General features: G+C 39.5%; 1 protein-coding gene across 4 annotated transcripts in view; it reads left to right on the top strand.

The window, feature by feature from the left end:
* Positions 1 to 25,764, top strand: part of AFF2 (ALF transcription elongation factor 2) — a 331,211-nt gene that overhangs the window by 197,899 nt on the left and 107,548 nt on the right. For all 4 annotated transcript variants that reach the window (XM_059483223.1, XM_059483224.1, XM_059483225.1 and 1 more), the window contains exons 5-7: positions 62 to 148; positions 2,794 to 2,830; positions 3,082 to 3,133. In XM_059483223.1, coding sequence (XP_059339206.1) covers positions 62 to 148; positions 2,794 to 2,830; positions 3,082 to 3,133 — 176 coding nt within the window. The remainder of the gene's footprint in view (positions 1 to 61; positions 149 to 2,793; positions 2,831 to 3,081; positions 3,134 to 25,764) is intronic.

Below are 25,764 nucleotides of genomic sequence, written 5' to 3'. Positions count from 1 at the left end.
TAGCTCTCTTTCTTCTCTATGTACATGAATTTGTTTTCTAATCTTTTTCTTTTTTCCCTAGGAGATGACCCATTCCTGGCCTCCTCCTCTCACTGCTATTCACACTCCGGGCAAGGCTGAGCAGAGCAAGTTTTCTATCCCAAGCAAGGTACAAGTGGGCTGTTACCAGTGACCTGATTAGCATTCTGTTTTGTTCTGTTCTGTTCTGTTGAGTGATCTTTGCTGGAGAGTTTATTTTTGTAATTGGTCCCACTTAAAAAAAATTCTGATACTATTTTTAGTTGGAAATTCCCAATCAGACTGTTGCTACTAGTAGAACTGCTTATTTAAAGCTGCAGAAGACCCAGTGGAAGCAAAGTGAAATTTTTATCTCTGTTGTTATGGGAGTCTTTCTATGTCAAGTAAAATATATTTTGTTTGGTTTTCTTCCATTATTAATTGTGCAATGAAAAGGTTTGAAATGGACATTTTTTCTCACTTGCTGATTGATTGCATGGTGAGGTTTGGCTGCATAGTCAAGTTATGGTGACTGAAAGATCACCATGTGAAGAGCATGATGGCATCTGTCTGTGTCACACCCCAGAGGGAGGCACAGAGTCCAGGCACAGCTGCCTAGAGAGTGCCTCTTGTTCATGTAATCCACACTGAGTTGTTAAATTGAATGATCTGAAGATGCCCTTGGCCCACATTGCTTTGTTGCTTTCTGGCTGTGATTCCAGTAGCACTGCTAGAAATCAGGCTCATTCATACCTGGGACAGGTTCTGCCAGAGGTATCCTGTGCTGGGACTTGAAAACCTGACCTGATGATGTTTGGGGAAGAAGAGAACTTCCCCAGGGTGCGAAATTTATACCATTCTGTCATGGAGCTACATAAAAGTTTCTTTCCAATGGCAGGATCTTGAAAAATATCTTATTAAACTGGTACTGCTTAACATTTTAGTTCAAGCAATCATATCCTGATTTAGAAGCTGGAATGTGATTTTGCTCTTACTGATTTCCCCTGTATGAAATATAGCCACCATACTTAGTTGGAAAAAATTAAATTAGCAATATCTGTGGCTTCTTAAACAAAACCCAAGCCAGTGCCCAGAATGTCTTATTTTAATGGAATGTGATTGTTACTGCCCTAGCACTGCCACTTTCACTGCACTTTCCTGCAGGACTCAAACCAGTTTCTGAAGGGCTCATCAGAAACAGAACACTAAATTAGGAGATGATATAAATTTAAAAAAAAAAAAACAAAAAACCAAAAAAAAAAAACAAAACAAAAAAAAAAAAAAAAAAAAAAACAAAAAAAAACAAAAAAGCTTCCAGCAGGTAAAAACCTGTATTGACACAATTCACCTTAAAGCATTCAACTGACACTATCTCCATTGGTAGCAGTATAAGCAGAGGTTCAGAGAAGCTAAGATTTTGGATTTGCTTTTCTGTTTCTATCAATTTGGCTTTGAACTTTGAAGATCCACATCAAAGTTAATTTCTGGGCACATTAAATGTTGATCCTAAAATTCTTGACCATATCACTTCAATACAAAATATAAATTAGATTTTTTTTGAGCTAGCATTGCAGGAAATAGGCAAGCACATAAATGTTTTCATGTTTGGTAGTCTTACTTTAGAAAATACAACAGAAATGTCTCTGGAGAACATCACTTTAAATCAATTATGGCTAGCCAAATTATGCATCTAGGACATAATATGGCTAGGTTGTGCAGCCATATAAACTGTTAGAAGTTTTCAATTTAGCTATTAAAATAAAGGTATCCTCATGAGAAACATACATATAAAAATGTGATAAAAGAGGTGGAGCTTATCAAAACAACCTATCCCTTTGACATTCAAATTTAAAGTGCCATGTTTACTCTTAGGGCATTATTTACTTCACAAGGGACTGACTGACAGCACAATATAATATTAGGAACTAATAATGCCCTAAGAGGAAGTGCAGTGAGGGCTTTAATGACTTTAACATCCTACAGAACTAACACTTCCAGCAAAGTAGTGCCTGGCTGTAGGATGAGGTTGTAAATAACACCTTAATTTCAACTGATCAAACTCAGCTTGGAAGGAAAGCTGATGACAATCACTGTGGACTACAGAGCCTAGAGAAAAACTAAGCCAGAAAACACTGTGACATTAAAGAAACAGTTATTGTGAACCAATAAGAATCCTGGCATTAGCATGCTCAGTGTTGCAAGCCAGACTCTTTGCTGGTTTTAAGTTGTTGTACTTCCATTGATTGCATTGGATTTGGACCAGTTTCCATCAGGTGAAGATCTACTTCCCATGTCTTTATCAAATCCCATGTGTCACAGTCCAAATAAAAACAGTGACTACCAATAAAAGGTTACTGTAGTTCCAGGCAGTGAGATCAAACAGCAGAAAGGCAATGGCACTGACTTTAATGCATAGCTGCAATCATGCTGTGTTCTGAATTGTACATCCTGCATGGCTCCTGCACACATCCCTGGCCAAGCCTGGGGAAGGCAGGGGCTGCTGTGGGTGTAAATCTGTGAGGTGTCTCCATAAAGGGGGGTGCAGATTTACAGCAGCTGAGGACATGCTCCTGCCTGAGCTCTGAAGGGTCCCTCAGTGGTGCTCTGTCTCCACAGTTAATGCTTTTTTTAAACTAATGTCACTGGTGCTGCCTTAACAATGCTGAGATCCCTTCCCTGTGCCATCCCTTCCCTGTTGGTGTGGTGCCAGTGCCCTTAATCTAGCAAGCCAAGATATATCTTACCTTCTTCATCTTATTTAACTAATGCTGACATTTTGTGTGTTCTTCTTTGTAGGACTCCCAACATCTGACCTCAGGATACAATGTACAAAGTAGGTCTTTATCATCCTAGTCCTAACAGTCAGGGTTGGGTATCTTTTTTTGTCTGCTTAACATCATTAAAACAAAGGCTAAAAAATTAATTTCTGTGGTGCTAAAGCAGATCAGTTCCATTTTTTATTACATGTTATGCATTGTGGCATGTTGTGAAACCAAGTATAATTAGATGGGCTGACAGCTTTGGGTGCATTTTAATTCTACAGTAATCTTTTGACATTTGAAAATGTGTTTCCTTTGTTTGCAGAGTGGAGTGATCCAGCAGGGAAAGTTGCAACTAAGTCAGTGCCACAAAAGTCGTAAGTATTATTATTTCCAGCTTTAAATCTCATTTTAAATTTATCATAAAGCATGAGCTTATTTCTCCAAAGGTAACTAAAACCTAGCTCTGCTCATAATCTTGTCCTGGTGTTCAGGTGTTCTCTGTAGTCCTTAAAAATTAGCCATAAACCAGTTTTATGTTTCCAGTGCTTATTACTGTTTCTTCTTTTTAAGCATTAGCTAACAGAGGTATGTGTGAAAGATGAGTTTATTAAGCAGAAATAATGCTGATTTTAGTTCTACAGCTTGCCAAAATTAAATCACTTTTATGCTTCTCTCATCAGATACTAAGCCTCTTACAATAGAAAATGCAACCCAATGAACAGATGATGCAGGAATTTTTACATTCATACAGTGAGAGTAAAACACATCATACAGAATGATTCTGCTAGCTGGTGTTGAAAAGCAGGTCTTGAGTTTCATACACTTTGAAACAGCTGAAAATCACAGATGATCTATAAATGTGACATTTGAAAATTGTGAAAGAACTAATTCTCCATTGTGTTAAACCATTTTTCTTTGGTGCTTCTCTAGTGTAAGGCTGCAGTAGTGTAGCAGTGAGTGGAGAATGAATTGTTTTTTACTTTTATCCCAGGTTCTCTAATTTGCAAACAAGAGCTGAATAGCAACTTAGAACAGTAGGCTATTGTTTTATACTTATGAAAATGTATAGGTCTGATTTCAGTTCAGAGCTGCTGGGTTTTTTAGTGTCAAGTGTTCTAAAGTACTGAATGCAGAACTGCACTAGCTTAACTGACAGTTGTGTAAATACAGTATGTTCATTTAAAATTACTTCAGAATTATTCTAGTGGTTGCCCTTAATCTACTAAAGACACAATTTTTAAAATCCCTATAGGGGAAGAAAAATCAATGTGGAAATATCTAGGCAAGTTTTAAAAATGAATTTAAATATACTGATTTTTAGTGCAAGTTTGTGTATACAAAAGGGCTTTTTGGAGTTCAGTGATGTGTCTGTGGGTGTGTGGGGGTACAGGACTAGTGTAGATGTGGGTGCTTAATCTGTTGATGTACTTAGCAGGCTCTGAAGGTCCAGTTCTTTGCTCATAAACTCAAGTCATGGAAGTGCTCATTCAAATACAGTTGGTTGAGTAAACCTTCACAAAATTGTGGCTCAGCAAATGATCAAATTTTAAAATTAATTAGGTTTTTTAAGATTAAATGAGAATTGGAGAGGAATGCTAATGATATTTAGATGAATTTGCATGAATAGCATTTATTTCTTAAACTTAGTAACAAATTAATTTTTGCCCTTTGCTGTTTGGCTTCCATTAATGACTTGGTTTTTTGTGAAGACTCTAGCCAACTCTACCCACAGTTCTTGGTAACAGGATGGGTGCATTCATGTTTCAGAACATCAAAGGGATCCAAATCTAGCATCAAGAACTTTCCATAATAAAAAAAAAATTAAAAAAAAATTATTGCATCTTAAAATTATTTTTCTCTAAAAGCAAATGTATTTGGATTCCACTGTGAAAAATATTTTAGTGAGTGTACCATAAAATACAATATTTCAATAGTTTGTAACCAACAGTAATAGACTTGTCAATCATGGTTTATAGTTATAAGCCGAATTTCAAAAGAACAGTGCTTCAGAGCTCAGTGGTATATAGTGCATTTAATGGGACCAAAGCTCTCTATAGGAAGCCTGATATAAAACCCGAAGACACTGAGTACATTTTATGAACCAGTTGTTCTCTGTTCTGCTGCTTGATCTAAAGTTCCAGTACTATCAATCAGATTTCTGCTGCAATGAACTGCCTTCTTACGGTAGGTGATAGATTTTACACATGAGAGATCAGAGCTGCAATAAAGCTACTTTTATTTTTAGCTTCCAAATGAAGATCAGCTAACCCATTACTATCACTTTTTCTCTTTTACTGCAGAAAAATTGTTAAGGCAGCTTCTAAGAATTTCCACAGGGCTTTGGGAGGTTAGAAGGCAGTCCACTGTGAGGCTTGGAATTACGAGGCCAATGTGTTTCTTTAGATCTGTGTGTGCAGTTACCAGCACCTTCATGGGGAATTGCAGTACTTGAGCACATAATGAAATTAAAGCAGGAGTGGGACAGAAAGACGTAATGGTATCAAGGAGAGCTGGATAGTGCAGTCCAAACAAACCCTGAGAGGTAGGCAGCTCCTGCAGTCATTGTGTATTTTAATGGTAGAGTGTTTATCAGATTGCAGTTGTATAAAGGAGGATTTAGTCTCTCCAACACTGGTGGGTTTTGGGGATATTGCAGTGTATGAGTGAAATGACAGTCCAGCTTATCCTCAGTAACATCTGTTGCTGTGCTCTCAGCCACACACTATGGTCTCACTGACTTCAAAACTCTATCCCCCACCAATTACATATTTTGTCAATAGGATCTGTCATCCATATTTCAGTTTGATCAAATCTGGCTGAATTTGACTCGGTTCATCTGTATGCTTTGTTAGAGTCCATTTAACCAAGATATGTTTCTAGCTGTAAGCTAACTTTTTAAGTTCATGTGCAATTTAAGTGAAACTTAAATTATCTTTTCCATTTACACTGGTCCTAGTGACAGTCCTTAAATTCCACTGGCATTGTTAGAGATCCAAAGGAGTTGGTAATAATGTGTTTGGATTCACCATATTGCTGAGTTACACCATGACTACTTGAGGGGTGAATGCAGCACAGAGATACTTTACCTTCATGATGCTGCATCCTGCTCCAGCAGCCAAGCTGTCTGTGTGTCATTGCAGGGTTCAGGTATAGGGACATTGGGGTCATAGAAGATCAGACCGAAGGGATTTATGATTTTTGCTAGATAACCTCTCAGGTGCACACTTCTGGGGGAAAAAGAACTGCAAGGTGGATTAATTTACCAGTGTGTTGCTATTGTAGAGGGATGCAAGATGCATGGCATCTTGTCCAAGTAAAGCTTTCTGAAATACAAATTTCAGCCTTTTTATAATGTTTGTTACATCCACATGCTAAATAAACCCAATCCCCAGTGCAGTGGGTAAAATACAAGCTAGAATAGTTAGGATTTTTTCTAAATTCTGCACCTATGCCCATGAGAACATGGACTTACAACTAACCTCAGCTCCTAAGTTACACTCAAAAATCTTGAAAAAAAAATTTTGAACACTGATGTGCATTCATGTGTGTGTACTGTGGTGCATTTTTACAGCTGAAATCAGGCTATGTAAAACTGCAGCACTTGGTTTCCCTTTTTGTAATTTCAAATTCACTGTGAATCTCCGCTGGGCATTGTGCGGTCAGTTTTCAGCCAGTCTGCTCTGATTAGTTTATTATGAAGCAGAGTAAGCAGGAAGAGATAAGGTGCAACCAATTGCACTGCAAAGGATTTTCTGTCAGCTTCCATGAATTTGAGGGGACGGACTCAGCTCATGAGTTGGGTTTCTGTTATATAATTGCAATTGCAAGTATGTCATCCTCAAACATGCAGTCCTTTTGTTCTGTTTTAGTTGTTAGCATTTGGCCTTTGTCCAGTTGGAATCTACCCAAAACCTTTTTAATCAAGCACATCCTGTGTTTTGAAATCATACTGCAGAGTAGTCTTGGGTAGTTTCCATAAAAGCCTAGCTAAAAAGAAGAATGTAATCATAATGGTATTCTTCCCCTGTCATAAAATTACTTCCTATACTTACTGTATTAATACAGTATTAAAAGGCCCTTCTCATGGGCTCAGTGAACTACCGGAAACCATTAAAAACTTAGAGCAGCACATTTTTATAGATCAGACAAAACCAACTTGTTTTATCTTTATGGGTTTTTTGTTATCCATCATACTTAATGGTACACAACCTGTGTGTGGAGTAGAGAGCAGCAAAATACAGGGAGCTTAAAACTAAAGCAAACAGCTGAAAATCTTTTTGTGATATTTCAGCAAGGATTTTCCTAAGTGTGTTCAGCACAGCTTTCAGCTGGGCCAGGATTTCACTTCACAGTTCCAAAAAAATTCAAATAAATACCAGTACTTTCCTAATCCCAAATATTATCATAATACTTGATGGAAGCGTGTTTGAAAATGGAAATGTGCTTCTCGACATCTAAATACTTTTCATAAGTATCTAATAGCTTTTTGGAAGATCTCCTCTGTGTCAGGGACAGCCACCTGGGAACATAGAAAACAAAATTTGGCAGCATGTGCAAGCTATGAATTAAAGGTAATTCACGGTTTGAAATGAATCAGCATGAGGTCCTTATGGAGAGTAATCAGACATCAAGAGGATTTTACACCAAGTATTAGATATTGCAGCAACAAGTAATATTGTTATTCAGAACTATTCAGAACATTCAAATCAAGAAGCACTGATGAATTCTTAACCTGGAAAGAAATCAGTTAAAAAAAACAACAGCAAAAAAAGGGATTCATTCCATCTTCATGAATAATTTCCAAAAATGTACCAGGAACCAAAAATGTAAAATTCATCTCCAACTGGCATAGGAAGCAGATTTATATTTATGTATCAGCTCTCTATCAGTGTTGCAGCCACAATGCAGCCCAGGTGTAACACACAGGAGAAGCTGAAATGTTCCTATTACTAATTAGAGTTTTTAGCTGACCATAACAAAGCATGAGAGCACCAGTTGAGCCCTCAGTGGTGACAGCCAGCTTTTTGTCACAGCCTACCTTCATGTGGCCAGCCTGAATCCTTGCAATGAGTGCTGCCTGGTTGTTAGAAGTAGGAAGTTCCAAAGATATTCCCTCTGGGTAAACTGGGAAAGTCATGACTACCAGGGCCTCTCACTGCCATGTACAAATTATGATAAGTGAAACAACAGTGGCATGTAATTGGAACTCCATTAATCTTTAGAGAACTCCAGTGCACTATATTAAAGGGACAAATAGCAGATGAAAATAGAAGGGTCTCTTTTGAGAAATGTCACTCATCTTTCATATTTACTGTTTTGTTTTGTAAGCTACAAGTTTTCTTTGAAACCTTTTGTCTTGTAAATTCTTGGGTTTGAAGCAATGATAATCAGTCCAGACTGTTGCTTTGTTCCTCACTGCTGCAGGCTTTGCCTTTTGAGCAACATATGAAGTAATTTGGAATGAAGTATACAAGTGTTTCCTATGGACAGTTGCCTATAGAAGCAAACTTGCAAAATATTTGAGCTGATGTGAAATACGTGAAAATCCAGTGTCATAATTAAAAGCCCTTCATCTTTGAAGATAAGCCCATAATTCAAAATAATTTCTAAATTAGGCTTTTAATTTGTTTTCATTATTCAGCTGGCTCACATACAGTTTAACCTCCCTGTCAAAATTATTTCCCAATACATTCTTTTCCATGATCTCTTTCTCCTGACATGTTTATAAATCAGTTTAAAAAATTGTGGGAACGGAACTAAATTTATTCTGTGATATTTTGCTGATCAATTTTTAATATTTTTTCTTGCCTATCAGAGGATTCTGCCTTTAAGGCTGCCTGAAATAAGCTAACCCACTGCATTCTTGCCAGCATTGCTGATTGTGACTCAAGTGAGCACTGAACCATTTGAATTTCCTCTGATACTGTATAACCCCCCATTAAAAATTCAACATTTATTTGCCCTAACTAACGAGTAGCAGTTAGAAATACTTTGTTCTGAAGCAGGATGCACTCCTGTGTCAGTGCCAAGTGCATGCAGTCACTGAACTGCGACCACTGAAACGTCAGCATTAATAGAGAGAGGTAAACGACGCACAGTAACATGTTTGGATTCCTGATGTATTTCCCTGTCTGCTACATATCATTTCCCATTTTGGAAAGTGGTTAGACTGCAAATCTGACACAGGTTTCGCTGTATTTGAAGAGCTTTTTCACAGGCAGCAGCATATGTTGTGCCTTTATGGCTTAAGGCCAGTCTCAAACTGACCTCCCAATTTACATTTCTGTGGGATGGAGTCACTTCTGAACTTCAGTGCAACTTCAAACATTCATTTTGAAAAACAAATGCACTCAGTAAATCTGAACATTTAAATCAGGGTAGAGCAGAGGAAGCCACCACACTCAGTCCCTCTCCCACCATTTGTTTTGGGACCCGCACTTGCTGACAAAAGACATACAAATGAACTTCTTGCTTGGCTTTCTGGCTCCCATAATTTGGACCTCACTATGTTCCCTTTGTCTTAACTCTGACCTGTCAGTAAATTTCTGGTCCAGAGCCAAGCCATTTTTCTGCCTGTTTTTTTTCTTCCTGATGCCCTTTGCTCCAGTCCCTTTCATTCTTCCTGTCATGGCTTAGACTTCAGTAGCCTGAGACAGAGAAAATTGTCACCGATATTCATCTGAACCAGGCTGCAGAATAGTCATAATCGGAAATGGGTGGTAAATTTGAGAGAAGAATGGACTTTGCCAGGAAGCTTGGCATTCATAATACCAGAGTGGTCTTGAAACTCCCAATTTGTGTCCTAAATACCCTAGGTAAGACTAGCAGCCACTTTTCCTAATATACCAACTTAATCCTTTGCATCTTTCCTCTGAATCCCTCTGACAACCCCAATAATCCACCACATTTTTCTCAGCTTCACAGTCTCTATCCAGAGGAACTTCTATTGCTACCATTATCCTTTGGGCAGAGGGCTCAGCAGGGCTCCAAAGCCTATCAATTTTCTGGCCAGAAGGCTTATTTTTTATGAAGTGAAGTTCTCACAACACCCCACGGGGCAAGGCCACGCTCACTGCATTATGCTCTGTCTTGGATAGCCCTTGGAGCCACAGATTCAGAATGGTTGTACCTTACAAATACATCCTCCCAAACGATAAAAAAGGAAAATATTCCCCACTGCTGGGCTAATTATTGCTTTAAATTCCCAGAGGAAGAGCTGCTTTGCTCACTTGTGTCCATACATCTCAGAAAATTCGTTTTGAGACTTTCCTAATGCTGCAAATGCAGCTTTCCAAGAAAATGTAGCCCAGGAGGAGGAGGGAGATGTCTATAGCCTTACTTCAGTAGGTACAAAGCAATTGTTTAATTAATATCCATCTTGTGGAAACACAGGAGGAAGTGATTTAGCTGTAACGAAATTGTCCCTTACTGGAAAATCTTGTTTATTCAAAATGCTTCACAAAAAGATCCTTACAGGTTTTGAAAGAAAGATGTTGATTCATCTACCTCATATTGTCAGGGAAGATGTAAGTGCAGCTGTCAGGCTCATCTGAGCCTGCAGAAGCAGTAAATGCCTGCAGTAATGAGGGGATTGCTTTCACAGCTATTTACCTGTTAGACTCTACTAAGTATTTGCTTTTTGGGTGTCCCTGCTTACTTAAATGCACACAACTGTGTTTTAAGGACATAGATATGATTTTTTTGCAGAGAGAGGAATGTGAATCAGTGCTGCCCATATTTGATTTAGCATGAATTTCAATAGTTCCAGACAAATTCAGAAGCCCATACAAATCATAGAGCTTCAAGTCTGGCTGTGTGCTAGACTGGAATTTTTTGTTAGGTCAGACCTTTATCTCAGTTTCTTTTTGTGGCTCCTTATGGGGAGATTGAAGAGGAACTGAAACTGGTGACCTGTCTTGACCTTTAGTACTGGATTAAAATTCCAACTTGCTGCCATGGCAACGGGCCTTGAAAATTAGATCCTGACAGAAGCAGGGAGAAACTTAAAACTGCAACTGCTGCACTGAACTGAAGAAAGGTTGCTTACAAATGTCAGTGACAGGCTCTTAATTGAAATAATCTGCCTTTCCCTATACCAAAAAGAAAAAAAAAAAAAAAAAAAAAAAAACAAGGAAGAGAGAAATGAAAGGCAAAAACCAAACAAACAAGCAAAACCCCCCAAAAAATTGTGACTTGATTGTGATTTTTTTTTTTAGGCAAAAATCTATTGCAATTCAGAGCTCATGCTGCTGAACCCAGCAGACTGTCACATTTGAGGTGGCAGCAAGAGAACCTGCATGGTGACAAGGGAGCCAGACATGCACTTGCAAAGGTCTGAACCTCCCAGACCAGACTGGCAGCAGGGGCCAGACAGTGGCCAGTGTTAAATCACAGGTTAACTTTCTATTTTCTTCTCCTTTAACCTGACACAAGGGATCAAAAGAGACATCACAGTGTCTCCTCTGATTCCAAGGATCCATGCAATTATCTATTCTGTAGATGGAAAGGGATAAACATAAGCTAGATAGTGCTATTTCAGATCAAGTGTGATAAAAGTTACTCATTTTCCAATCTAATCAATTCAATAGTCAGAGGGAGATAATAGTGCAAGTCCTTCACTGCCTAAGGAGGTTAAGTTGCTTTTTTCCCCATGGAGAGCAGAATGCAGCAGTAGCCTGAAGGGAGAAGGTGCTGAGGGTCACCTAAAGGATTTCCTGCTCTTTTTTCCTTTATCTGGGAATACCCCTCATCCCAAAATCAAACAATCTTGCAGATCAGTTTGCAGCACAATCTCCTGTAAACCTGTGGCTTTCCTCACTCTCCCCACGGTCCTGAGGATGTTCTGAGGGCCCTGCTCAGTTTCCCAAGGTCACAAAGGAGCAGAACAAGCCCCCATCACACTGGGGAATGCTGCATCTGGCAGCAGCTAGGAATATCCTTCTGGAGTCCTGGTAGGGATTGGGGGGAACCAAAAAACCAACCACCAAAAACCATAAAAATGTAGGCTTTACATATCAGAAAAAGGATGTTTCTTAATGGACAAATGGAGTTGAATTGGATTAGCTGTTGAGTAGAGTTAGATAACTGCTGTGGAAGCAGAGTAGTGTCATGTAGACCTAGGTGCAAATTTAACAGCTATGGCTAAAATTGTGGAGGACATTGTTTTGCCAAAGCTTAGTGTCCAATTCCCAAGGTCATGTTTGGAGTCTAAATTCAAGCAGAAGGCATGGAAAAATACTACTTTTGGTTTTTTTAATACTGTACTCTCCAAGTACTGGATTTGTTAATGTTTGGTGTAGTTTATAATTATAGGATCAGAGGAAATGTTGCAGATGTTTACAAATACAAAATCTTGCTTAATGGGGTTTGTATTGTTCCTTGCATGGTGTAGAGAAATGTTTATCACTAATAGTGTCCATTATCCAGGCAGATAAACATTAAGCAAGTGCAGGTTTCATTGAAATAGTGCATTATATTGTCTTAACAAATAATGTAAGATTGTCTTAACAAAACCCCCCATTTCTGGAGTAGACACTTGATACACAGTAAAAAGCAAGTGAGTAGATGAGCAGTTTTCCTACAAAGGAAAATAAAAGCCACTTAACATTTCTCAGGCTCTGAGTTATGTGCTTCAGACAGATAAAAATAGAGGCCATTATTTGAAATTTGAAGTGTCGAATTAATTCCTAGAGTAAGTTAGTTACTTCAGAGGACTTGCTGTCAGAGATGAATTTGTCCCATCCAGCTCTACACTTGCCACAGTTATCATTTCCTGCAAAACACCACTAATTCTACCTTAATTACTGTCAGACTGGACTATGGAGCCCTGGAGTATCTGGCAATAAACTTGTGTTTTGCTGGGAGGGCAGGTAAAGAACCATTTAAATCGGTTTTTGAAATAAGCATGAAACCTCTGAAGATGTACTGTGGTAGTGCAGCCTGTATATCAAAATATATAAGCATCCAGTTGCAACAATGGCTTTGTAAACACATTACTGAGCAAACTATGAAAAGTAATCCACCAAGGGGCTGTTTCCTTAACTCATAAGCATGAAGTTAAGAGACCAGTGCCATAAAGTAGATGTGTGCTGTTAAAAAATACTTCCTTTTATGTGAGATTATTTTGTGTTAAGCCAAATAGATGATTCCTTTTTTATTTTGAGATGCCTGTCTTTTAATACTTGAAAATACTTGTGTTTGAGAGAAAAATCAGCTGTCCTCAGAAAATCTACGAATAATTCCTTAATATGTGAGCGTGGGGCAAACCATGCTTGAGGGTAGGATGAAGGTGCCCTGGTGCACCTCAGGTGGGCAGAGTGCAGCATCCTGCCATAGCTTTTTGTGGAATTACAGAATTGCGAGGGGTGAGGAGAAAAGCCTTCAGCACTGTCATTCCTTTCAGCTGCCTGCAGGCATGGCCTGAGGGTGGTCAGAGCTCCCCTCCTGGGGCAGGCAGAGCTCCTCACTCTGGAGCCCAGTGGTGCCTCGGTGAGCTCCAGCTGCTCCCGGGCAGCAGGGCATCCCCGGGAGGAGCACAGTGTCTCACAGATGTTTTGGAGGCCACCGTTCCTAACTGATCCTGGCACATCTGTCAGTCATGTGCACATCACTGCCCTCCCTGTCAGAGCCCTGAACCAGCTCAGAGCAGCCTGCTGTAAATAGCAAAGGCAGGAGGGAAGCTGTGCCACAGGAGCAGCTCTGAGCCCCCCCTGCCATCCTGCCTGGCTGGGAGCCCTCCCACCATCAGCAGCCAGGGATGGTGTCAGGAGGGAGCAGGAGAGCACAGCCAGGGCATGGTCTGAGCTGTGGGTGGATTAACTTGTCTGCATTTAGCCATCATGTCTTTCAAAGCAAATAGCAATCCTCCTGGAGACAAGGGGAGTGTGCTCAGAGAGAGCGCAGGTCCTTTGCAGAGGGATTTTGTTCAGGAAATTTCAAAACTTGAGTGAGAAAGGGTGTTAAGTGAATTATATATAGTCTGGATATGGAATTAATCTGCTGTAGCCAAAACCTGGTAAGAGCTCATGTATTGCCAATTGCTGGATTTTCTTGCAGTTTGTGCAGCTATGCAAACACTGACCCAAAAATCCAATATTACCTTCCAAAGGACAGAACTTTCTGTGCTCTTTTGCTTTAGCCAAAGTGTTAACCACTGTTCTCCTTATTTTTAATTGACTCTTGTTATTTAAAAAAAAAACACACACAAGGACTGATGCTGCTTGGATCACTGGTAATATATGGTACACAACTCACACTGATTAATACCAGCAAGAGAGCATTCATTGATTTTGTTTCCTTATTCTAAGTCACTAGAAAAAGCACCTTTTTAGGAGATTAGAGAAAAATTTATTTATAGAAAAACTTTATTATTCATTTAAAATATTCACAAGTATTTTATAGTTGAAATCTCAGGTGTGATCGGTTGACGTGCTGTCCTTAGAAGTAATGGGGGACTGAGACTTTTCAGAAGAAAGTCCAGTATATTTGGTTATGAAGATTTTCAGGACTCATTTATTAGTATAATGACACAGTCTTCCTACACTGTTGTGTTTCTGGAGACTGCAGGTCTTAATAATCACCTGCTGTTTTCTAGTAAGTTTTTTTAAAGTCAGTCTGATAGGTAAAATTACTTCATGTGTAGCCTGCAGAACATGTGCCATGCATTTTATTAAAAAAAGAATAAAGCAAACACAATGAATCTGTTAAATCATAATGTCTCCCAAACGTGAAAAATTTGCAGATTAAAGCTCATTGAATACACATTTAAATGATAAATGATAATGGCTTGGAAAGAGTCATTATGATCTATTTCATCAATAATCCACATTTTTTGCCTTGTAACTACACCAAGGATGAATATAATGAATACTGCATGATGAAAAAAATATTTTGTTTATGAAAGGAATCAGAGAAAAGAAATTCTCAAATTAACAATTTTAAATGGTTGTTACTGTTTGCTTGCATTGTTTATACATAACAGATTTATCCCATTATTAATATTAATAATTTACAGCCTCAGAGCTTGTACTCAGGAAAAAACCCTCATGTTTAGGCTTAGTATCTGGATACTCAAACTGCAGTTGATTTCACTGGGTTTTGAACAGCATAAGTAAGCAGAATGAAGCAGGGGTGCAGAATTAAGTATTCAAGGTTTTCAAGTGCAGATTATTCAGTGAGTACCAAGCCCCACAAAGTTTCTGAGCAGAGTGCAGTAGGTTTGTCACAGATCTGTCGTGTTTCCCTTGCAGAAACACATTTTCTTTATTTACAGTGTGCTGGGACTTGCTGTGCCTGCCCAGGACAGCCCCCAGGGTACTGCAGCAGTTCCCGAGTGCATTCACTTCAGTCCAGATGGTGCCAATGTGTTCTGGCACTCTCAGCCATGCACCTGTAGGAGACCCAGTGGGGTTTGGTCAAGAAAATCTCCAAATTGTGCTAAAACAAAATTTCCTGCTGAGGAAAAAGGAGGTGTGATGGTAGACACAAGTGTGCTGTGTTGCCAGCTCCTGGTTGTAACCTCACATGCAAATGATCTCATGCCTGACCAAGGTAGGACTTCAGTGTCAAGAGCCTTTAGGATTGAGCAAAATTCTGTTTGCTATGAGGGATGACAGATTGTTTCTTTGTGGTCTATTCCAACTGAAATCAGTGGTTAAATCTGAAATTTTTGAAATCAAGTTGGTATTTTCATATGTGACACCCAAAAGCTGAATCTGCTACAAGTAAAAACTGTGGTGGGCTGAGTGTGTGCTGGATAAACTGGATGAATTAACAGTGGAGCAGGATCCCAGTACCCTTAGTCATAAATGTAATCTCAGAGAATTTACCAGTCATTCATCTGAAGGACATGAAGGTCCTTTTCAGGAGCCATGTTTATCAAGTGTTTCTGGGCATTTTCTGTTTTCTGGTAACATACCATTGCAGATTAGCACCCTGGAGCTATTTAACAACAAAAGACTGTTGGAATGTCATCTGCAAAAAAAGACCAAGATCAAGTTCTAGGGCCTGCATAGTCCTCTTAAAAACATTCATAATTTAGGTAGTTCTGTTTTAAAAAATTGCCTATTTTGCTCTTTGATGTTAGGTAGCACACAACTCCCACTCTTCCTCTTAGATATTTTCACCATTCAAGTGGCAATCTCAGGCAGTGGCTACCTGTATAAATGCAGCATTAATCATGTCCTGTAGTGCCACAATATTCTGAATTATAGAGGTGGAGAGCTTTTTAACTTTGACTACTTGCTTTGTGTAAATACTCCAGTAAAATGTAAGCTTGCAATGAATTTTTGTGCTCTTCTCCTCCTGAAATCATATGCCAAATTATTCCTGAAGCCTCTGGCTGAGCCTCTGGCTGTGGTGATGTCCCAAAGTGCCCGTGAGGATGAGAGCCATGGGAAGAGCTGTGTGTCCCTGTGCATTAGAGCTTCCCAGGGCAGGGCTGCTCTGTCCCCATGGTGGCCCTGGGAGCAGGACGACGTAAAAACACCCTTTTGGCACCCCAGGACGTGCTGGGGACACAGCCTGACCGCCTCAGAGGTGTGAAGGTGAGCTGGTACAGAGAGGAACAACTCCTGCTCCTTCCTGGCCACCCGTGGGTGCTGCTCCCACGGCCCCTGCTTGGGTGACCTGTCACTCTGTGTGTGGCCAGCTCCAGCTCAGCCAGGCCCTGCAGCCCAGCCAGGCTGGGCTAATGACTCAAAAACCTCTCATTAAATACTCCTCTTGGCAGAGTTTGGTTCGCAGAGGGTCCCAGAGAGGAAAGAGGAGAGGGCACTTCAGTCTCGAGTGTTAAAAAAACAGCTTTATTTTTAGGCCTTTTCCATAATAAGATTTTCTCAAATGACTGCCTTCTTTTTTAAATTTGAAAAGTTCAGTCCTAAGTTCAGGGGTAGCCCTTGGGCACTGGGGTGGAAGATCCTTGTACATATTACAGAGTGATTATTGACAGAATTTAACTGTATTGACCCTGCTCTCCTAATTCCTAAGAAATTTTCTAAATATGCTCTTTAAAATCCCTACAAAACACTGCAGATTTTGGGTAATTCCAGAGCAGGACCTGAGATTATTGCTTTATTACCTTCTTTCCTCCTATCCCTTTTCCCAGACTGACCAATGCTCTGACATTTCTTTTCCAATATATTCCAAGCAGAATGTGTGTGTTTGTCCTTCCTACAGCTTTCCCTTAGTGTTGATCCAGCACATCAGATCTGTTCTGTTGATTCAGGCACTTTCCACTCCTGCTGTAATCCATTTCAGCAATGGGCTTGCCTGGGCTAAAAATACTAAAATATTTTTTTTTCAGCAATTTGATAGCTTTGCCAATGGGTTCAGTGAAAACAGATGACATATTTATTCTTGTATTGACAACTGAGGATGCTCTGAAAGTCTGTAAACTTTCTATCTCTCTGACTTCTCTGCATCTCTCCTCCTCCCAGCACCCTCCATGATACAGTTCCTTGCTGGAAGATTGGCTTGACTCATTTTCCCCCACTGTTAAGCTTGCACAATTGAGGGATAAAAATCCTGCTTGAATTAGTAAGGAAACACTGAATATTTAATTTCTGCATGGGATTCTGGGGTTGATAACTTATAGCTACTCATCATATAAATTAAGTACAGTTTGTGCTTAAGTGGTTTTTTATTAGGCACTGCTGAGATTGTTAATAGCAGGTAGGTTCTTTAGGTTTTAGATAAAGTTACTTGCTATGAAGTGATTGAAAATCAAGTGATATGTGTATCTTTAGGTAGGAAATCATTCTAAAAATTAGGAGAGATATTTTTCCTTACTTACCACCTTCCTTGGAAATAACTATGTCACATTAATACTCAATATACCTAACAAATTACCAAGGCATTTTTTTTTATTTCAATCTTTTGCTGTAATGGCACATTAGATGCTTCTTTTAAGGGTTAACCTTATTTCATACCAAATTTTAGGGTTCCCTCATATGTGAGTTAATAGGAAAATATTGTCCATAAAACATTGCCTAAAATTTTTTTGGTCAGAAATTGTCACAGAACATTCATCTGAATATTAAGAGGAAATATTTACTTAGAGAAAACAATTAGGTACTTTGAGTGTCTTCCTGCCCCCTTTTCCATTTGTTTCAGGGGAAAAATAAAATAAATCTTAGGTTAATTACAGAAATTCTCCCTAATTTTGACCAAGAAGGATGTGTGATTGGAGGTACAGAAGTGTGCAGAGCAGCTCCTCTGGGTGGTGGAGCTATTTCAGGTTAAGCTTGGCAGCATAGGAGGTTTGAATGTTGCCTGTATAGGCCTCCCAAGAGTCATCCTGAGTCACAAGATGTTCAAAGATGAAAACAGGGGAAAAGCAGGAAAGAAAACAGGAAAATCAGCTTAACTGTGCCCAGCCAGCATCAGCTCTGTTCCTGTTTCAATTGCAGCTTTGTGAAATTGCCCTAGGCTAAGGTTACCAAGTTTAGGTGCCTGGTAATGGTTATTGTGCAAAACTGAGCTGTTGTTTCCTGATGCACAGACTGCCTGACGACCTTGTCCATGCTCCTCATGAGTTGGCTTGTCCAGGTGTGCAGGGGGTGCTGTGATGCTTTAAACCAAAACAGATACTAATGATGTCAGAGTGCTAGACAGAGACACTCACATGGTACAGGAATGAGCATGGAATGCAGTAGATGAAGAAATACACAGATGTTGAGGGAAGATGAATTTGTTGTTAAGGCATTGGTGCTTAGGAGAATTTAATTTTCATTCCAACCTTAACAGGGACTTCCTGTATGACCTTTAGGAAATTATGTCTCTGTTCTCAGTCTGCAAATATGAACAATGTTTTTTTTCCCATTCATTCCCTGCCCTTTCAGTTTAGAGAGCAGAGTTGCTAAAGCAAGGACTGCTGCACTCTGTGTTTGTGCAGGGCCTGGAGTCTCTCTCAGTGCAGTCACATGTCTGTGATACTACACAAAGTTGTGTGTAGGGAGAGGAAAAATGTAAAATTGCAGAGAAGATATGCATGTCACTGGTTAAGAATTTACAGAATTTAATACAGGATGATTAGGATAAACCTAATGAAAACATTGCCTAGTATAGACCAAGATTTTTGTAATTTCTGTGGACCTCTGTAACATAAGAGGCTTCTGTAAAAAATCTGTAAGTTTAATCTCTGTTAAATTCTAATAGGACTTTTACATAAGCTGGTGTTTAGCATGCATTTGGGATGAGTGCATTACCCACGAGTAGTGAACTCACAAGTGAGTTATGTGGGTAATCCCAAATGAGTGCCAATAAAACTTTTATAACACATAGCATCATTATGGAATTCGTTTATGCCACATATTTTACAGGGGGAAAGCTATTTTGGTCATATATTAGAGAGTTTGTAATTTTTTTTACTGGTGCTGTTTTTCACATCCCTCTGCCTCTAAAGCCGAGCCAAGTGAATACCAGCAATCCTAGAAGGAAGGGAAAATTAGAACAAACACATGTTTGAAATCTCTCTGAAAATAAAGCAAGGGCCAGATTCTAATCTCCTTACTCATAGCAAACATCACCGTACCCCTTGAATAGCTCCATAGATTTCTTTGGGACCATTTGTCAAGTGAAGTGCAATTTGACATGTGTGGCAATACCCAGAACTGGCTCAATCTAAACTAGCTTTTTCCATTTAAGCCCTCCAAAGCTTGCTGTCTTCAGTGGTTAGAAACACATATTTACGGTTTTTATCGCATCGAAAAGAATTCTCACACTCCTTAGAAGGGTTTTTTCAGCTCCTTTTTAGAAGAGTTGGACGATACAGAGCAGAATCCCAGCACTTTTCTAAAGCTGAGACAGAAAAGCCCTCCTAAAGGGGGGCTGGCAGACTAAGCACGCTGCTTCCCACCCGTTTGACAGCTCATGTTTGGGCAGCAAAGACTGAGGAATTTGGGCTTTCCACTCCCCCCTGCTGGGATCACAGCTTTGCAAAGGCCACCTCGTACAACTGATAGAGCACATGCACACCTGTTGCACTGGTGTAACACCCTGTCCCCACCACTTCAGCCCATGGGCTGCCATGTCCCATATCCAGTTCCCCTCCTCCTGGGAGCAGTTGTTTCACCTCAGCCTTGAATCCTCTGTCTTCCTTAGTGTAAACACAGAGCGTTCTGAGAGAGAGATTTTCTGTCTCTCTTTGTTGTTTTCTGTTGCTGTGTTAATTTTATTGCCAAGATCAAAGATCCTGAACTAGTAAGCATAAGTCAAGAGAAGAGCTTGACTTGACTTTATTGAGAGCAGGATCAGGCCATAAACACATCCTGGGTTTGTTCTTTTGTCTCACATAAAATAACTGCACTGATAAAATGCACTGGCTAATGATGGCTGATCAAGGATTTCTGCTTAAAGCTCCACATGTAACCTAGCTATCTTCACATTAACCTCCTGCTTTCATTTCCTTGCTTATGTTGAATAGGAAACCTTTATTGAGCTGCAGTGTTATGTTCATAGAAGCCATTTGATTAATTGACTGTGTTTTGAACTCTTGTGACCCGAGGCTGAAATGTAGCTCAGACAAAAGTGACAGAAGCCCAGCGATGGGTTGGGAGTATAAAAGAGTGCCAGTACACTGTCCATGGGGCAGCCCACATTCATGTTCATGTTTATCCTTGTAGAACTTGCTAAAAGTAAAGACAGATGTCCAGCTTATCTCATGTAGTCAATATCAATAATTAGCACGGATACTGCTTGCTGCGAGTTGAGCCTACTCCTGCTGTCACTCTGTCTTTATGTATCCACAGGGAGAAAACCTGGAAGGCAGGCAAAAAAAAAAAATAAAGTATTGCCAGAAATCCCCGTAGGCTATCTGAGAAGGAGCGGATGTGTAAAGCATTTCTTTCTGCATAAACATTTAGAAATCAAGCTCTCATAAGTCAGGGATTCACCAAATGTGGTGTGAAGAGGCAGATGAAGCCTGCCTTCTGGCATGGCAGCATTTGCTGATTGATTTGGAATGCAGAAGGACCCTTTTTATTTTTATTTTAAAATTTGAACCACATCTTAATACAAATCAGGTGAAAAAGAAATTGAAAAATAGCAAGCCTGAGATTACAGATGTGCCAGCTTCATATTGTTCAGTTTAGCTGAGGTCATAGCCAAGCCCATCAAGTTCACATCGTTTAGTGTGCGGCCACTGAGGCAATATTCAAACAAAAGAAAAGCAGTCAGAATGCTGATACGCTCCTACTTTGCCAGCTGGCCTCATTCAGCTGTGCAGAGCACACTGGCTTCAGCTATGTAAGGAACTTGAATCAGAAAGGAATACAGGTTTTTAAAAGGATATGCTGTTCCAAACAGCCCATTCATTCTCCAGCTCTCTGATTTTAGATCAGTCATAAAGAGGAAATACCTCTCCTAATATGCAGTTTCATATTCTGAAATTTAGAATGTAAGAGCTATGCTAATGACAGTACAATTAATTTAGATGGAGGAATTTGGTCAACAGGGGACATTTGTACTCTGCCCAGTAATTAGAGAAAGCTTGAACTTCCTAGAAAGCCTACAAGTAGAATTACTGGCATCCATTCCTCCTCCATGCTGGTGATGTTACCGTGCTGGTTCCCTGCACACAGGTATAGATTTATGTAGATTAATTTTGTATAGTACAGTGAATTGCCACTATGATATATATTTTAGAATTACTTCCTAGCACAGCCTAATGGCTGGAATCAAATAAAACATAAAAGTAGATTTATATAGATTGCTATATAAATCAGATAAAGCTTTATGTTACCTGGCATTGGTAATGGAAGCTTTTCCTGCAAATAATATAGAAGTTTTTCATGTAATATTTTCATTATTTCAGTGAGAGTAAAGCAACAAAAAAAAAGAAAAGAAATAAACAAGTCTATCGGGCTTAGCCACCATTAAACATCATTAACTACAATTTTGCCTGACAAGTTCTCTCATCTTGTGATGGGTGAAATGGTAGAAAAGTAGACTGAACAATTGCATAAACCCAAATGAAATATGCCCTTGTATTCTAAGTGTGCACAGTTCAGTCAGTTAAAATAGAGCAATTTATTATGCTTTAGCAGCTTGAGCTTAATCTAGTTTTAAATAGATCTTTTTTTTTTTTTTACTTCTTGCTGAGTTTTAACTGGTTTGAGAAGACACATGATATAGTGCTACACAGTCTCTGCTCTCTCTCTCTCTAGTTTACTTTGAAATAACTTTAATAGAGTGCTGCTGATGAAAATAGCTCACAGGAAATGTAGATGAGCCTTTACACAACAGTGAATATATTTGTTTTGTTTGAAATGAGTGGATAATGGAAGAGATGAGTGCAGGGAGTGGGGAGAAAGGAGCTGGGTACAGCAGGCAGAGTGGAGTGGTCTGCAGCCACCTCCTGGGGGTCTGGGGACTCTCCCTGGCAGTGGTGCCTGCCCAGGGCATCCCATTTCCAGAAGCTACTCAAGGTTAATAACTCTCAGCATTTTGGGCCAGCCTATCAAATTTCTTACTGGTCAGTTTTTAATATCAAACTGCTACTGTGAACCACAGTGAACCACTTTGCCATATTGGCCACCCGTTGTCCGAATAGCTTGGAATGTTTATCAAAATCTCCTCACATGATATGGGCAAAGCTCTCACCTGCCTGCATTCAAAGCCTGCTCTGCTGTTCCTCCAGGCAGGGAGTGTGTGACCTTTACCAAGTGGAATATTTTGACTGTAGACATTTTGTTTGATATTACACTGTAGTTTTCCACTTATTCATTAGATCCCTCAGCCTTTGTGGGTTTTCACAGGTAATTCTGTAATTACACCAGCTGTGATAAATAGTTTCTTGAAATCTTGCTTGAAGAAATTTAGCTAAGCCCCTGTGCATGTGGGAGGAAACAAGGATCTAACTTGGTGTTAGTGGTGTTGATTGATACAAGCAGCTATGCCAGACCCACAGAGTTGTGTGTTTCTCTCAGAGCCCTCAGGGTGGGAGAGGGAATTGGGTGTGTGTAAGAAGTTCAACCACCAAATGACACCAAATTCATGGTGTAAACGGTATTCTGGCTGGCACAAACTGCCCTAATATTGGGATGATGGATCCTTTCACCTTCAGGTTACCAGTTCAAATTCAAGGCAGATTTGTAGGGAGCAAAACTCATCACACTCTCAGAGCTGTTCAATGTCTGTGTGAAATGAAGTTCTCCCTTGGAGTCTAATGGACATGTGTCCAAATCCAGGAGCTGTAATGCTAATTGGCACTCTTGGTAGGGGTGGCATAGAGGCCAACAGCTCAATGGGCACAGAGGCAGAATTTTTTCTCCTTGTCCAGAGCTGGGTTAAAGCCCAGTAGGGTGTTTGTGTTACTGCTGCACAATATATGAATGTTTTTTGGGTTGAAAAGGGACTTCAAACTTCAAAAGCATTTGTGGAGTCTTAAGGCTTCCAAAAAGCCCTAAGCTAACTTTTTTTAATTTAGAGGGGGAAAAAAATTGCTAGCAATGTTTGTTGAGCTGAAGCTTTGAGGTGTCTTGAATAAAAAAAGGAGGGAGAAAAATTATTTAATTAAAAGTCAGAGAATACTAGGAAAATCAGTAGAGACTGTGTGTACTATTCCTTCTCATGAGTGACTGTTTAAACAGACCAGATTCTCTGGTCTTTAAAATGTTTTTTTCCTAGAAGAAATCTGCTGTTTCCTTGAAAAATTAAAAAAAAAACCAAACCTAAAAACAAAAGCCAGCACCCCCCAGCTGACTGCCTGCAGCAACTCCATGACCGTGAGTATGTATTGTGATCAGAGACCATATATTGCTGGAACTCCTTGATGGAATGAGTTTTAATTTGGTTTACAGAAAGCTTTAGGGGATATGGCTCTCTACAAATTAGACCACAGGAGCTATAAAATGAAGGATGTCGTCTCTAATTAGAAACAGTGGAGCAGTCTGGTGTTCTTCCTAGCTGCAGCCTCGTGGGTGCTCTCACAAGTGAACTCTGGGCAATACATTCCTCTCCAGTAACTATTATCTGTCTTTCTACTGGAGTTTATCTGTTATCTGATTTTTTGTCTCTGTTTCTGTACACACCTTTCCACATAGTTGTGGTAATTTCTTCACACAGTTTTGAATGGCTGCTGCAAAACAGAAGTTCATATGTTGTTCAGTGATTAGTCACCACTACCAAAGTGACTTATTTATTTTAAATACCAGGAAATGATTCTCAGACTCAGGTGAATGTACAAGTCAGTTTAGTGGGTTCTTTTTCCAGCATGCAGCTCTACAACTTTGTTTTCTCATGCCTCTTCTGATGAAGTTAAATGAGAGTTAAAGAGAGGCATAAGATAGACTGAAATAAATTATGCTTTATGGTAATCAAATTCAATTTCCTAGACACATTTTTTAGCAAGAGAGCATTCATCAAACTGGGAACCAAGATTTTGGACAAGAAAATAATGTTACTTAACTGGCTGGGAAAAAAATGGTGCCTGGAAATCTAATAGTGGGATGTCTACAGCTTGTCATTTATGCCAAATGATAAAACCAGATTTAATCTTAAATGCAAAAGGGCATTTAATGCTCAACAACTAAAAATCAGCTAAAAATGTATTTCCATGGCACATATGAAAGGAAAGCTGAGTGTGGAGCTGAGCTGGGAAGTATTCAGAGGCTGTGCTAAGGCAGCTATAATTTGACTTTTTTAGTCATCAGTAAGGGAGGACATCCAGGCTCTTAATTCATCAACATCTTTTCATGTAGACTTACATGGACCAACGACTAATCCAATGAAAGCTTTAATTTACTTGTGGCATATTGTTTCCACTAGGAGCTCTAGTAGATCAATCTGAGAACAATTACTAGGTGAATAAAAGAGGGGGGTGGAAGAAAGTCAAGTATTACTCTGGAATGTAAGTAAAAAATGGAAATTTAGAATTAGTCAAAATATTTATTTTGCTGCCCAGCATGGAGTATTATTGAAGGAAAGGGCTGTATTTTTAAGTGTGATTGCTGTTTAGATTTTGCCAGAATGTATAACTGAACATGTCTCATGACCGTCTTATTTTCATGTAGTATTTCATCCTCCAGCTTTGTAGGGGAACTTTATGCCAAGAGAACTCACTGGAGACTGAGTGACAGATCAGGCTGTTGTCCCACATTCCCTTTCTACTAAATCACAGTTTTCTTTAGATGGAAGGTGGCTATTGTGAAGCTGTCAAACTGAGGAAAGTTAAATGGGCTGAAGTGAAGGCTCCTGCTAACAATAGCAGCTATCTCTGTCAAATGAAAGCTCAGCAGACAGTTACAAGGCAATTCGGCACTGATGGGTGGTCGATTAAAAACAACAAAAGGCAAGATGAATGAAAGGGGAAAATCCCTATTACTTTGTGGTAGGAGCTAGGGGAAAACCAAAAATAAAATAAAAAGCCCACCTCACCCAACCCCGTAGCAATTGGAACAGACTTGTAGTTAGCATGACCTTCATCATCTCAGATATGGCACAATAAAACTGACAAGATTATTTTCTTTTCAAGCAGTGCTGAGGTATTTTCATTGGCAAAAATCTGGAAAAGTAAAATAAATGCAGAGTTCAAGGCAGTTGAAAAATTCTTGAATCTGATAACAGCTGGAACATAGTGCCACCAGGAAAAATAGCTAGGTTTTGTGCTAAAAAATTATGACTTGATCATTTTTTTTACAGTGTCATTTCTGAGATTTTGAAGGTTACCCTATAGACAAGCAGAAGAGGATTAGAGAGAAATTATCTTTGAGCTCAAGGGAGCACCAATTTAAATTGGATTTGAGATAGAACTTTTGCATTACCTTAGGAGATGAAAGGTGGTGTTGTGCCCTGATAGTTACCCAACTGCCTGACCATATGTATCAACTGGATTAGTCTGTAGATTAGCAGCTCGTGCAAGGTGTATTGTGCAATTTCCTCTTGGTGGGACTCATCCTTTTTCAATTGAAGAAACATCAAAACTCAGAAACGTGGGGAGGGCTTTGCAGCTTGCAAGTTAGGCATAAGGTGAATGTACACACTTGTTCCTCTGAAGATAATAGTCACT

Source organism: Ammospiza nelsoni, chromosome 15 (assembly GCF_027579445.1).
Source record: "Ammospiza nelsoni isolate bAmmNel1 chromosome 15, bAmmNel1.pri, whole genome shotgun sequence".
Classification (NCBI taxonomy): Eukaryota; Metazoa; Chordata; class Aves; order Passeriformes; family Passerellidae; genus Ammospiza; species Ammospiza nelsoni.
The sequence above is the reverse complement of the archived record's forward strand: the minus strand, read 5'-3'. Positions and strand labels throughout refer to the sequence as shown.